The sequence below is a fragment of the Vidua chalybeata genome, chromosome 5, assembly GCF_026979565.1.
Source record: "Vidua chalybeata isolate OUT-0048 chromosome 5, bVidCha1 merged haplotype, whole genome shotgun sequence".
In the NCBI taxonomy this organism is placed as follows: Eukaryota; Metazoa; Chordata; class Aves; order Passeriformes; family Viduidae; genus Vidua; species Vidua chalybeata.
Genome location: NC_071534.1, coordinates 7,927,743 through 7,941,596, shown reverse-complemented (window position 1 = coordinate 7,941,596; position 13,854 = coordinate 7,927,743). Strand labels below are relative to the sequence as shown.

At 41.6% G+C, this 13,854-nt stretch overlaps 1 protein-coding gene across 4 annotated transcripts in view; it reads left to right on the top strand.

The window, feature by feature from the left end:
• KIAA0930 (KIAA0930 ortholog) overlaps nucleotides 1-13,854 on the top strand; it is a 145,295-nt gene that overhangs the window by 26,493 nt on the left and 104,948 nt on the right. For 3 of the 4 annotated variants that reach the window (XR_008430956.1, XR_008430957.1, XM_053942970.1), the window contains exons 3-4: nucleotides 10,454-10,561; nucleotides 11,866-11,943. Coding sequence is in view for 2 of the 4 variants with exons in the window: in XM_053942970.1 (XP_053798945.1) it covers nucleotides 10,454-10,561; nucleotides 11,866-11,943 (186 nt within the window). In the remaining 2 variants the exon portion in view is untranslated. The remainder of the gene's footprint in view (nucleotides 1-10,453; nucleotides 10,562-11,865; nucleotides 11,944-13,854) is intronic. The other variant, XM_053942971.1, reaches the window with a different exon arrangement.

The window sequence follows — 13,854 nt, the reverse complement described above, 5'->3', positions numbered from 1 at the left end:
GCAGGTGTGAAAGGTTAACATGGTTGGACTTAGGATTATGATTTTAAAATGCTGTTAGGTCAAGATTGAATATCTCTGATCTTTTTGTGGAGAGCAGCTTTACTTTCTCCTGGGAATCCAAAAGATGCAAGTATGCAGTGTTACACAGCTGGGAAAGAAAGATAAAACTTCAGTGATAGACCAGCAAGTTGTAGTCTGCCTTTCATTGTGCCTTGTCACCTGAAAAGGTGCCATATCTATAGAGCAAAGCAATAAAAAAGATAAATGTAAGATACCCTGGGCATATGTTCTGAGCTTGCCCGGATATTGGAGTAGTTCCTATTTTCTTCAGCATCCTATGAATGTGGAGGAGTAGAGTTGCTGCCAAATGCACAGGATAGTCATTAGGCCTGTTAAGTCTCCAAAAAACTTAAGCTATCGATGTTGAGACTGCAGCTTCAGAGACAGAACTGGACAGAGCCAGGGTTTACGTGTTATGTACATCTGGACCTGTGACTCAACAAACACTGCTTGTGGTGTGACCAGTCAGTTTCCAAACCTAAATTATTTCAGGCACATGACTCGCACAGGAAATCACAGGATTTTCCGAACTGAATCCATAAGTCACTGTCACTGTCTGGCTGCCTGGAAGATTCAACAACCTGAACTCAGCATCTAATAAAAATACAAGTTTTAAGAATCTTTCATTGCTGGCTCTGTTCCAGTGTTAGGGTTTTTTCAGCAGTGCAAGCAAACAGGATGTCTCCAGAAGAGCTCTGTGCTATACTTCATGACAGTCCCATGCCACCACCCAAATGCTGAAGAGAAAACAAATGGCCAAAAATTGAATCTTTTTTGCTGAATAAGTTTTATCCTTGTTCATGGGTAGTATGAGGGAACAATTACTCCAACACATCCAAGTTGACACAGAATCGGCCGTTGTGCCTCAGCTCTTCCATTGTGCTGAACTTGCAGAGGTGTTGCAGTGAGCAGGAACACTGGCTCCTGCAGAGCTCAACATCCACACAATGCTTTCATTTTGGAACATGAAAAAGGAACCCAGGCATTATCAGATTGATACTCTGATTTTTTTTGTAAGGAGCTCGACATCTTCAGTGTCAAGACCTTTCTTTTGCAGTTCCCCTTGCCAGAAATTCCTGTGCTTTCTTGTGCTACTTTGATTGTCTAAATGTGTGAGCAAGTGTACAGCTGAAATACTTTCACAGTATGACAGTCACAAAATTCCAGACTCAGGAAGGGGTGTGGGCTGCGAGGGCATTTTCAATGAATTGCTTTATATTGCTTCCAGTCTCTGAAGAACTCATCTTAAGCAGTCAAATTGGGTGACAATAAAACCAGAATCAGATGTGATTTTAATATGAATGGCACTGAAACGTGGCAGCCAAGAAGATGCTCTTTCTCTGCTATAGAGAGCAACTTCACTGGGAAGGGAAGAAGCCCAGACTCAGTTTTCCTATCTGATGAATTGTGCTGAATAATTCAGTATCAGAGACGCATCATATCTGTCTGAGTCACTGGGGATTTGAGGGACAGAAGGGCACTGCTAGGCTGGGCTTGCATCCTGGAAAAGCTAAAAGCGTCTGCTTGGAGTTCCCCAAAAGCCTCATGAAGCCACTGGTTCATCAGAGCACTTAGTGGATTTGATCTGTGGGTTACAGGCTGGTCAAATTGCTTATTAGAGGTATGTGAAGGTCTGGGTTCAGTGTTGAAATTAATATGCAATTGAATTGGAGCTCTGGAATATCGTCATCAAGTTTGTAGTAACATTGGTAATTAGAACTTGAATGATTTGATGTCTGCACCAGGGTTTCACCCCCCCTGTCTTCCAGTCACTAATCCAGTTTATGCATTTCTGTAATCAACAGAGATGGTTTCAAACACACTGGTTTATTACCATTCTGTAATGGTCTTTCTCCCATGACTGTGTCTGCTGCCTATGGATGTAACATATCTTCCTGAAGCCTGCTGACTGGATACTGCAGAAGGCACACACTCTGTGTTTTGCTTCAGGTGCTTGAGCTTCTCTAGGAGCTACAGAAAGGCTGGAAAATAACAATACAGGAATAAGGTAACAGTGAGCAGCTTGTTTCAGCACCTGAAAATGCAGGTTACTCTATGGTCTGGGACCACGTTTGATAGTGCTTAAATGGTCACACGTGTATCTCTTAGTTTATTTTGGAAAACTGATTTTGCAGATCCATGGAGTGCTGGGGGAATGAAAGTTGGTGGGATTCACATTGTACAAGTGTGAGGCAGCAGCAAGGATGACTTTGTCAGGATCCCAAAACCAAGTCATTCTTGCCTCGCTGATACTGCAGAGCATATTTGAACTCCCAGCCCTGTCTTACTTAGCCACTGTCAACCATTGTCCTGATGCCACAACCAGGCTAAGGATAAACAGTTTCCACACCCATGTGACTTATGGTTTACACATTTTTGCTTTCCCCTCGATCATTTGACGAGCATCTTCGAGCATTCAGACTGCTCCAGTAATTTGAACAACTTGCACTTCTATTTTTCATCTTCTATACCTCTTCTGCTACTTCTGGAGTTACAAAGGCAGAACTTGATTTTTGGGGTCCTTTTCACTGAAGTAATTTCAATTATGGTTGGTTGAAGCCAACTTTTAATTCTATGAGTCCTGTTAGCATTTCTCAGTTGTATAATTTACTCATTCTTATCATTTCAGAAACTTTCATGTACAGTGTGCAGATACTGAAAGCAGATGTGTAGGCTTGTTAAATCTTTTGTTTTCTATGGTTGTTACTTGCCGGAATGTCTTGTGCTTCTTAGAAAGAAGAAAACACAGTACATTTGCTAGGTATTCCTTGTGATGTACTTTTGCAAGAGCTATAATTAACTTTAAGGTGATTTCCTTAATATTGAGATATAAATGTATGTAAGAGTGGGAAGAAAGTGAAAATTCAGTGAGAAAACACAATCTCAAGGCAATTGCAGGATCTAAAAAGGTTGGTTGGTGTGTGCCCTCAGATGGGGAGGGCAAGCAGTTTTTTGTTCTAGAGTGATGAAGGACAAAGGTTACAGGAGAGTTTTCTGTCTTTGAAGATGCAGGAAGCTGCTGTTTCTAGCTTCTTTGCCCTGCATGCCTTTTACTCTTGCTCTCATTAAGAGCTAAGTGGGATGTGACTTTTGAACTTCACCATTCAGTTCAGAGCTGCTCATAGACCAATGTCTGTTCTTCCCCCAAAAGGACACTTGCCTGGGAGGAGAGGGTGCCAGCAAATCAGATTTGGGAGATGTTTGCAGTGATACCTCACCTTCTCTAAAAGAGTTAGGATAATGAGCAGTGTAATTAACCCTAAATTTCAGGGGCTGGACTTGACAAATCAGAGCACTTCTCATTCTAAGGTAAACTAAATTGTTAACTCCAGGGTAGGTTAACTCCAGGGTAGTCTTAGGACATTAAGCCTCTACCTGCAACCAGATCCATAAGTGACAGGAGAAAGATTAGGTTGTAAGGAATTAGAGGAATTGCAGCAGCACTAAAACCCATGTGAATAGTGGGAATAGCTTTGCAGGATTGAATATCAAGAGGATTAAAGGCTACATGTGAGTTGACTTTGTTGTTTCAAGCTGAGACTGCAACTGCAGTTCAGTGGGGACAGTGAGGGATCTGCTGTGCGGGTGCAGCTCCCTCAAAGAGCCCCAGGCTGAGTACCGTCAGTACCTAGAAGGTACCAGGGTGGGATAATAAAGGGCTGAAAGATCTAGCGTATCTTACTCAGAGTTTTGTTCAAGGAAAAACGCTCAGCTTCGCTCTCCTTCACAACTGTGTGAGGCTTTCTCCCTAAGAGCTTTTGGCTAGTTGCCTTGAGGTGGTTTTCTGTTCCCTGATTGTCTGCTCTATGCCCAGAAAAGGTTGCTGTAGCTGTAAGGTGGGGATGGGGACAGGAAGTCTTGGGGCTCTTGCAAGGGCTTTTTTCAAAGCCTCACTCCCAGGCAATGGCTTTACTTTGTTCCTTAGCTAGCTTGGGTTTTTGTTAGCCTAGGCAAGAAGGTTTTTTCCCCTTTCCCTGGCTTTGGAGACTGCAACAGCAATCCTTCCGCAGCCTTTGTTTTTTTCCTGAACTGGTTTGGTTTTGGTCTGAGATGGGAGATTGGACAGGGACGAATCAGCTGGGGGACAGGCAGGAAGCCGAGGGGCCACTGCCCCTTGATCTCAGAACAGCCATCCCAGCGAAAGAAAGTGTATGGAAAATCACGCTATGAAAAGCCATAAAGCAGATAGAAGAGTCCTGCAATTTATTTGAATAAAGGGAGAGAGTGTCCACTGGGGCACGCCTGTGGGGTTTTCCCCTCTCAAGATTTTGGAGGGTGCAGCCTCCTTCTATCCTAAACTCCCGGCCGCATGTTGCCCTCTTCCTTTCCCCATTGGCTGAGATACTCTGAAGGTGCAGCCTTCCCAAACCTCTTGTCTTCTTCAGGAGTCAGACTGTCTGGGTTCTGCAACAAACGTGCTGCTTGACGTTAATAGACACATTAAGACCCATTTCAAAGACAGTAATACCTGTACCTTCACCCATCACACTGTTTGTAAAGATATCCTCCCTATCAAAAGGACCCCAAATCTACCAGTTTCATCTGCTGTGAAGAGGAGACCAACATCAGAGATTCACCAGGTTCCGATTTGGTTTTGATATAAAATTTTGATAGCCAAACTGAATTTTATTTCTATGTCTTTTATTTTAAAGCAAGCAAGCAAGCAGCGCTGGGTGGCTTTTTATTATACGTAAGCATTTAGTCACTCTGTTGCAATATCCCTTTAGCTTTACCTCAACTTCCTCTATTTTATTCTATTTTATTGATCAGTCGTTTTGCTACCTCATCTCTTTACTATACTTCTTCTATTGCGATGCTTTATTTGGCTATTCAGTCAGAAAGTTTCAGTTGCTGATTCCACTGCCAATTGACACGAATCACGAAAACATTTTCACAGTTTTGCCTGAGCTGCTGCGTGAACCCTTTTTATTTTTTCCTTCTCTGAGACAAAAGCCAACCGCCTTTTTTTTTTTTTCTTCTTCCCCACCATGTTGTGGCCATTGTGGTTTTTTTTTTTTTTTTTCTCTGTCCCTGGCATTTTGGGTTTTTTTTTATTCTGGTGGGGTGGGGTGGGCAAGGTCTGACAGTTCAGTATCTAGCATTTATTCACCATTTTTTCTCATCCCGTATTGGCACTCTGTTTGTCAATAAACAGTAGGTTTTTTCACTTTCATCCATTAGTGTTCATCTCTCACTGGCAGAAAGGGATTGTTGGAACCCTTTTTTGTTAGCGGAAACACTCATTCCAGAGTGTTCTTCTCCTAAACTTTCCTCTAAACCAAGACACTAGCACAGTTCCCAGAATTTGTGATCGCTTGGTTGTGCAGAGTGGTTGTGGGCACAGAATCCAAGTAATTGACACAAAAGCGAATTTTTCAAAATGGTCGGTTTTTCTGCAACTGAACTTTGCTTCTTGCACAGTTTGCAGTTGCTTTATTGCAGTGGGCTTTGTTTCAGCTTTATAGCTATGGTGGGTGTCGAGTTGCCATAGCTACTGGGCATTATGCTGCCTTTATGTGGGCTCCAGAGTGTTCCAGGAGGATCAGGTGCAACTTCTGAATAATTGATAGTAGCCAGAAACAGAGAATAGGAATTTTGTCTTGGAGGGCATTCTTTACACTGTGCTCTGCTGTTACCACCAGTGAAAATTTCAGTAGCCATAATCCAAAGAAAGCTTCTCCATATAACATCTGAAAGAAAATTTATTTTTCATTTTAGGATATTGTTGAATACTGTTGTCCCCTTTGAAATATTATCTTGGGTATAAATATTCCAGTGGAGGCTTGTAACATCAGCTTCCCCAAGTGACAGGACTGGGAGTGCACCCTTCCCAAAGGGCTTCTCTGCATGCTTCAGAAAATAGCAGGCTCCATTGATTTCTTTCTCACTTAGCAGAGACAGGGATGTCACTGGTGAACAGATGCATGAGCAGATGGATTTTGATGGCCAACTGGCCAGCCCAGCCTGTGTCCTGTTGAGTATCTGTTCTCCAGCACTGCTGGGTACCGAACGTGGCTCTGCACGTCTGGGGCTTCCCGGCTTGTTAAAACACAGGAAGCACAAGTCCTGGGATATTTGACATGCTGTTTTTTGGGGTTTCTTGGTGTGAGAAAATGCCCTTTTCCTGTGCCAAAGGTCCAGGCAGCTCCTGAGATAGTCTTTCTTTTCCTGAATTGCATCATGCTGTTGATGTGTATAGAGAGGGAAGCCAGGAGTGACCAGTGTCTCTGTGTCTGGAGGTGGGGGGTTTTGTAAAAGAACTTTGTGCTGCAGGGAAAGCTTGGACATGTTTTGGTGACTTTTGGCAGGTCATAGAACAGTGGGTTTAATGTTCTGCCCAGCTTAGGAATGTGTAATTAGAAATTAACTGTAACTGCAGTGTTAAAGTAAATACCTTTTTTTTTTTTTTTTTTTTTTTTTTGGTCCTGCTGTGGCTTGATGGCTGACATTTAGCATTTAACACCCCTTTTTTGTTGTACCTTGTATATTTTTTATGATTTTTTTCTTGTAAGATACCTGTCTGTATAAGCAACCTTGATGAAGCTGAAGGAAGTGCTACAGCTCAAGACAGACATTGCAAAGATTGTGGTGTTTGTCACACAGACCTGCATTGCTGCTGGTTTCAGGCACTCTTATGTGCAGTGTTTCCTTTTTTTTAATGAATTACCTGCACCTTCTCCTCAAGAGCCAGATGAGCAATAATCACTGCACACAAACCCAGCCAAGCTGGGTAGCTTTTACTCAGACTGAATCTACCTTCTGCAAATCTCAAACTAGGCATCTGCTGGTGAAAACACCATGAAATGTTCAACCTAGAAAGAGTGCTCTGCATTAAATCAGGGTCACATGCTTCCTAATTTTTTAAAAAAATTTTTAATTGCAGAAATCAATATAACCCATCCTTTCCCCATTACTAGTGTATTAAATTAGCTTAGAACATTTGTGAGGCTGATTCAAACCTTAGGGTCTCCACATCTTTATCTGAAATAATATTTTGAAAGTTATAATGGTGTGTGTATGTATTTTATTCTTTTAGTTCACTTCGTTAGGAGCAAGCCTACTTGGATTTGAAGTGTTCAGGAACTATGGTGAAAGTAAAGAAACTGAAGGCCCTTTATCATTTGCATTCCAGTGGAGGTACACTGCTATCTGAGGTTATCAGACTCTTTCTGAGGACTCTTCTAAGCATTCCAGTAACATATTATAGCTTGAAGTACCTCCAAAGCACATTCTATCAGTGATAGCCTTGGTGACATTAGTCATGGAGATACTGCAGAAATCCGTAAGTTTTGAGAATCCATTGGAGATACTACATTATAAGGGTACTGGAGAGCTGAGGTTTGGGATGAGAATTGATGTCTGTGTACAGTGGGGAAAAATAGATTTAAGTTTTGTTGCAGGAGGTGCCAAAGATGACTGCTTATGTCCCAAAGTTTGTTCTTGCTGTCTAACCAGGTGATTTGAATAAAAGGCTGCTTTAGTCATGAATTCTCTCTCCTTCACATCCATACACTGCCTTACTACAGTAGTACCTCTGGTGCTATATTAAATGGTTCAAGTTACTTGAAATGTGTGTGTTGAAAGGATACACATAGCAAAGTGGGTTTAATGTTCTGCCCAGCTTAGGAATGTGTAATTAGAAATCAACTGTAAATGCAATGTTAATGTAAATACTTTTTTTTTTTTTTTTTTTTTTTTTGTCCTGCTGTGGCTTGATGGCTGGTGTTTAGCATTTAAGAGCACATCTGGTCTAGAGCCAGGTAAACAAGCACAAAGATAAGGCATGGCCAGGTGAGTCAGCAGCAGACCTGGAAAAGGCCCAGTGTCTCCTGGATGCCTGGCTGGGGCAGTTTTGTTTTCCTGGGAGGACTCAGCTGTCTGAAAGCCAGCATGTTCTCTAGTCTGTGGAGAGCTGTGATTCACGGAGATCCACTCTGCCCTGACCCGCAGGTTGTACACCAAGGAATCCTACCCTGAATTAGTGCACAGCAAAGAACGGTTAAAGAAAGCCCTTTTCCTGTCAATATCTGTGATAGACTTGCAAGGCATTCCATGAAAGAGTTGTTGAGCACTGGCATTGTAATTCCTGGGGAAAAGTTGTTCGTGTGTGAGTGAATTTCATCAGCAGAAAGAATTAGTGGCTGACTTCTGCAGAGGGAGGTTTAAACTTCAGTGTTACAAGGTGATTAATTGCTTCTTGGCTTAAAATAAAGGCTCCATGGATACAGAGGCAGGAGAGACTGAAACAGTGTCTGCTGTGCACTTGGTTTTGCTTTCCCTGGTGTTACTTAGAGCTGGAGTTTTACCCTGCCATTGCTCAGTCCTGCCTTCACCCTGTTTTCTCACCACTTCTTTCATTCAGAGACAGGATGGCTATTGTTTCACAGGATATTTCTGGAATTTTGTTCATGTCATGTTTCTGTGCTTTTAGGCACAGAACTGCAAATATTACCTTTGTTTGGAGATGAATCTAAATTAGATTTTTTCCTTCATCTGCTCACATCTTTATTTTTTTTTGCAGTAACTGTCATTAGTTTGTGTCATTATATTGCCAATAAAAAATCATGGATGGGAACCTTGGAAGAAATAAAAACAAACCAAAAGAAGAACGATGTGTACAAACCTTTAAAAAAATATTTCTATGTTTAGAAATTAATGGTTAAGAACAGTGTGTTCAACTTTCATGGCATCTGATGATAGTGCCAATCCTGAAATTTTACTTTTTCCCTGTTCTTCACTATATTTTGGAATTCCAGCTTTATTTATTTTTATTCTAGTTTGTATTGGAAGTGTCAAGATGCATTCACCTCAGTGTACTACCTCATCATTTTCTATTTGTCTCAGCTGCTTCAGTTTGTTAGGATGGGTAGAGTTGTTTCTATGTTCTGCGATTATTTGTGATTTTTCATTTGCTTGTTTTTTAGTACAGCTGAAAATCTTGCACGTAGTTGTGTCCAATCAGTAGTTGCAGTGTGAAACCTTTAGAAGAAGTTGCAGGATGTTGATGCTGGCAGGTGCCCACGGACACCTCTCCATTGCTGGGCAGGGCAGAGAAAATACAACAAAAGGCTTGTGGGTCAGGATAAGGGCAGGGAGAGGTTCCTTACCACTTACTTTCACAGGCAAGACAGACTTAACTTAGGGAATTTAATTTAATTTAATTTATTACCAATGAAAAATAAAACTAAATCTTAAAAACACCTTCTCCCCACCCCTACCTTCTTCCTGGCCTTCTTTCCTGGTTTTCTCTACCTATTCACCCCTCCAGCAACACAGGGTCATGGGGAGTGGAGGTTATGGTAAGTTCCTCACACATTGCCTCCACATTTTTGTCCTTAGTGTGAGGGCTCATCACACTCTTTCCCCGATCTCAGGTCCCTGAGTGGGGTCCTTCCCATGGGAGAGTCCTTCAGGAACTGCTCCAGTGTGAGTCCCTTCCACAGGGTCAGTCCTTCAGACACAGGCTGTTCCAGCGTGGGTGCCCCGCAGGGTCGCAAGTCCTGGCAGCAAACCTGCTCCAGCCTGGGCTCTTCTCTCTCAGATACTGCCTGGAACCTGCTCCATTGTGGATTCTCTACAGGGTCACAGCCTCTCTTAGGCATCTACCTGCCCCTTCTTAAACCTGTTATTCCTGAGGTGCTGCTACTCTCATGGACAGGCTCAGCCTTGGTCAGAAGTGCATCCATCCTGGAGCTGCCTGGCATTGGCTCTGCTGCACATAAGGGAAAGTTCTGGCAGCTGCTCACAGGAGCTGCCTCTGTTGCTCCCTTGCTACCAAAATCTGGCCATGCAAGCCCAGTACAAAGAGGTTTCTAAAATATCCTCTGTGGAGTGCACAGGACCATCCCCAAGGGACACATGATGTGACTCTTGGGTATGGTCCTGTACAGGGCCAAGAGTTGGACTGGATGATCTTCATGGCTCTTTTTTAAGTTGGCATATTCTGTGATTTAATGATTGGATTTTGTCTTCCCAGAGACTCCCATGCCAATGGAAAATAACCAATGGCCATGGTCTGGACTGTGTTGAGCATTAGTGTAGTGACATGCTTGATTCTGACAGATTTTGTTAAGAGAAATACGGATGTGCGTGCATCCTTGATTTTATTAATTTCATTTTTGCTGAAACATACCTGTTACAAGAAATAAATTAAGCTCCTGTCCAAAACTGAGATGCTCCTGCAGAGAGAGATTCTCTTGCCTTTCTTCCCTCTTTGCCTACACATCCCATGATTCCCCAGTACATTTCCACACAAAGCCTTGCATCGTCAGCAAATTCTGATCCTGACAGAAAACTAGGAAGCTACGTGACGTACAGCTTCTGATTCCAGTTTTATGTTGGAAAATAGGTACCTCTAAGTAATAGTTTTCAAAGAGATGTGGTATTTTCTTAGCAGGTTGAAGTTGAAGTTTACCGGAGAGATTCTAAGAAGCTTCCTGGCTTGGGAGACCCTGACATTGACTGGGAAGAGAGTGTCTACTTAAACCTCATCCTGCAGAAGGTAACACTGATGCTTATCTAATTTTCACTATTTATGCAGTTTGGCCTTTCAGAATCTAAATGAACCTAAACTGAGATGTTTATTATTTTTCAATGGAGTCCTAACAGCTTTCTACAAAAAACTTTAACTGTAAGCAGTGAAGCTAGGCTGAGTTTTGTGCTCTGTAACAAAGTTTTGGAAAAGGAAGGCTTAATCCAGTTTAATGTTTTTTGAGAATGAATGAGACGTAGATAAGCAGCATTTCCATTAGAGTTCACTGGTACAGCTAAGAGAGAAGAGTGTAAATGAAGTATCATAAATTATGCTGAGAGGTTACTGCTCTTCACAACAGAACTTTGGTAAAATATTTGGGGGTAGGAACGTGAAGCTAGAACTAATTATTTCTTTAATTGACTTATAGGTTGTTTGATATTGTGTGTGTTACATTATGGCTTAGGAAAGCTGAGTATTACTGTAATTATTTGAGATCCCTTAAAGGTTTTGCTCATTATGATCTCAGAATGGGAAACTGTTGGCTCAGGCACACATCCTGGAAAACAAATTGTTTTCATTCTCTCAGAATTCTTCCTCCCAGAAGTCTCTTTGCAGAGCTTGTCTGCAGAGAGCAGTTTTTGCCTTTATTTGATGCTCAATAAAACCAGTATACATTTGCCACAGTCAGAATTCAGAGATGCTATTACAGCTGGGTACTGCTGTCCAGAGCTATTGCACTTGCTCCTTAAAAGTTTTTTCAGGTTGTTTGGAAGGTTGTGCTAGTGTTTTCTGACCTCTCTAACATGTCACTGGTGTTCATTAGTGTCTCTTTTTCCTGTTCAAAGGGAGGAAATATTTTCCATTTCTATCCTAAAGTGTGCTTAGGGGTTTGTGGGGATGGGTGGGTGGGTGTGCTGCTTATTCCCCCAGCTGAAATTAAGCTCGTGTTAAACAATAATGACAGGACTTTCCTTACCCATCGGTTGTGCATTTCAACAAGCAGCTGTACAAGAGATTTCGGTGTCACTGAGTTAATGGACAAACACAGGTTCCAACCAATTGGTTCCAAACCCCTTGGTTCCAACCAATTTCTTTCCCCAGTAAGGAATGAAATACTAATGGGTTTAGGTGAAAAAATAACATTTTATTATGAAAATAATAAAAAAATTGTAGGTTGTTCAGTATAGTGAAGAAAATGGCAACACCAAAATACCTTACTTTTTAGACAGACAGCTAAACAAATTAGACAGGACGTGTTCTGTTTCATGCACATGAATGTTTTGTTTTCCGGACTCTAAATGTTAATTTCTCTGTCTGGTGCCCTGTTCCAGCTGGATTATGTGGTGACCTGTGCTGTGTGCACACGCTCTGATGGAGGAGATATTCATATTCACAAAAAGAAATCTCAGGTGAGCTTCCCCTTTTATTGCTTTGGATCAGAGGCTGGTATCCAGTATTACCTAATCCTAAAAACTGCTCCAAAACTGGGGCAGTGGTTCTCAGGCTGTGGTCTGACAGATTCATCCTCCTGAAGCATCTCAAGTCTTTATATAGTGGTATTTCTTGCCAGTTATCTAGATTTGAGATCTAAATGTCCTCTAAATGCCCTCTCAAAGAATTGTGAAGACCCCTGCATGTTTCAAGGTGTATATCTTTGCCTGCTGGATTTAGGGGAGAGAGGGAAGGTGCCAGGGGGAGGAAGGAATATGATGCCCAACTGTTCCCCAGTCTTGAGACTAAACCTGAAATTGTATGAGATCTGGAATATGAAGAGCCTTCAGGGTAAGTTTCTAATGTAGAGCTGCTAAATGGCAGGCAATTTATTGATTACCAATTTGGCTTTTTATTATTTTACAAGATTTTTAGTCTCTTAAACTGCTCATTCCTTCCATAGGCTTTTTATCTTTTGTGTGCAGTTAATCCAGGGTTTAGCATAGTGGAAGAGACTGAATAACAAGCATAAAGGGGATAGGAACAAAACACCTGAAGCTTCCCCACTCAATTTCAATTTGCAATGTAGATCTTGAAACAACTTCTGCTAGCTAGCAGAAATTCTTCTTTTAAAAGGCTCCTGTTGGATTTAAATGGCTGTTTCTCCCAGGCATTTCCATTCCCTTAGTTCATGCAGCTGCTTTCGTGGCATTACTTAAATAAACCAATGCTCTTTAGTTTTTAATTAAGTTTAACCACTTTAAAAGAACTTTTGCTTTGCCTACAAACAGAACTAGCAATGCTGATTATTATCTCTATGATTTACATTGATTACACATAATTTTTTCTTTAGGGGCTGTTGAGATGCCACTTTGCACTGCTGATTTAAGTCTGTTATTTCTCATTGTTTTTTTCTCTGTTGGCTAGTCCAAATTTCACCACAAGTTAACTTCTGCAAATGTTTTTGAGAAAATATTATTTGCAGATTTGAAAACTAGGAAGGAGAAGATGAGGGATATGCCCTTACTGCATGTGAGCAGTATTTAGAATGAAGAGGAAGTTTTTTGTTCCTTCTTTCTAGCTCCTATTGTGGGACTGCTTATAAATTGTTGTCTTCCCTTTTCCACATTAAACTTGCCAGTCCATACCAGAAACATTTCAGCAGCATCACATTGATCTGTAGAGAGACAAAGGCAATTCCATATGCTGTGAAAGCATGTTTGCAGTTGGGCATTTCATTGTCACATCCACTGTTGAGGCTGTTGGATTTGGATGAAGAAAATCCAGCTGGTTTGGATCTGCATTTCTGCTCTGATGGTTCTTGCTTTAGAAAATGTGTCTTCTCCTGCCCATATGCAGCCAGATGTTGATGGCGTAAGATTTACTGTCCTACTCAAGACCTATGACAAATCTACTCTGCTCGCACAAGTGAGTGCCTGTGGCATGAAGCCAGTGTGAAAAAGGCTGACTTTATTTTGCAAACTGCTGGCTTGGCAATAAGATCTCCACAGACTGTATTTTCCTCAGGTGTGCCTGACTGGAGATGAATTTGGGAGGATGTTTTGTTGTTCATTGGCTGGTATGAGAGCCAGGATGCCTGGAAAAGGTCCTTGTTTCAGGCATTGGTGCAGGTAGCATTTTTGAGGAGTCTGATTGCTTTCTAATGATGTTTCTGGTCTTAAACTTTCCTTCTCATGAATATCTAATATCCTGTCCTTAATTATGTTTTGTGTTGAGTGGTTTGTAGCAAGAATGTCAGAGCTTGACAGCCTGGTCAGATCTATAGCTTTTGGCATGTTCACAGTGGGCTAAGATTTGACAGTTTCTTTAATTCAAGACTTTGTTTGTAAACAAATGTGGAAGCAAAGAAATCTGCTTGGTATTAATTC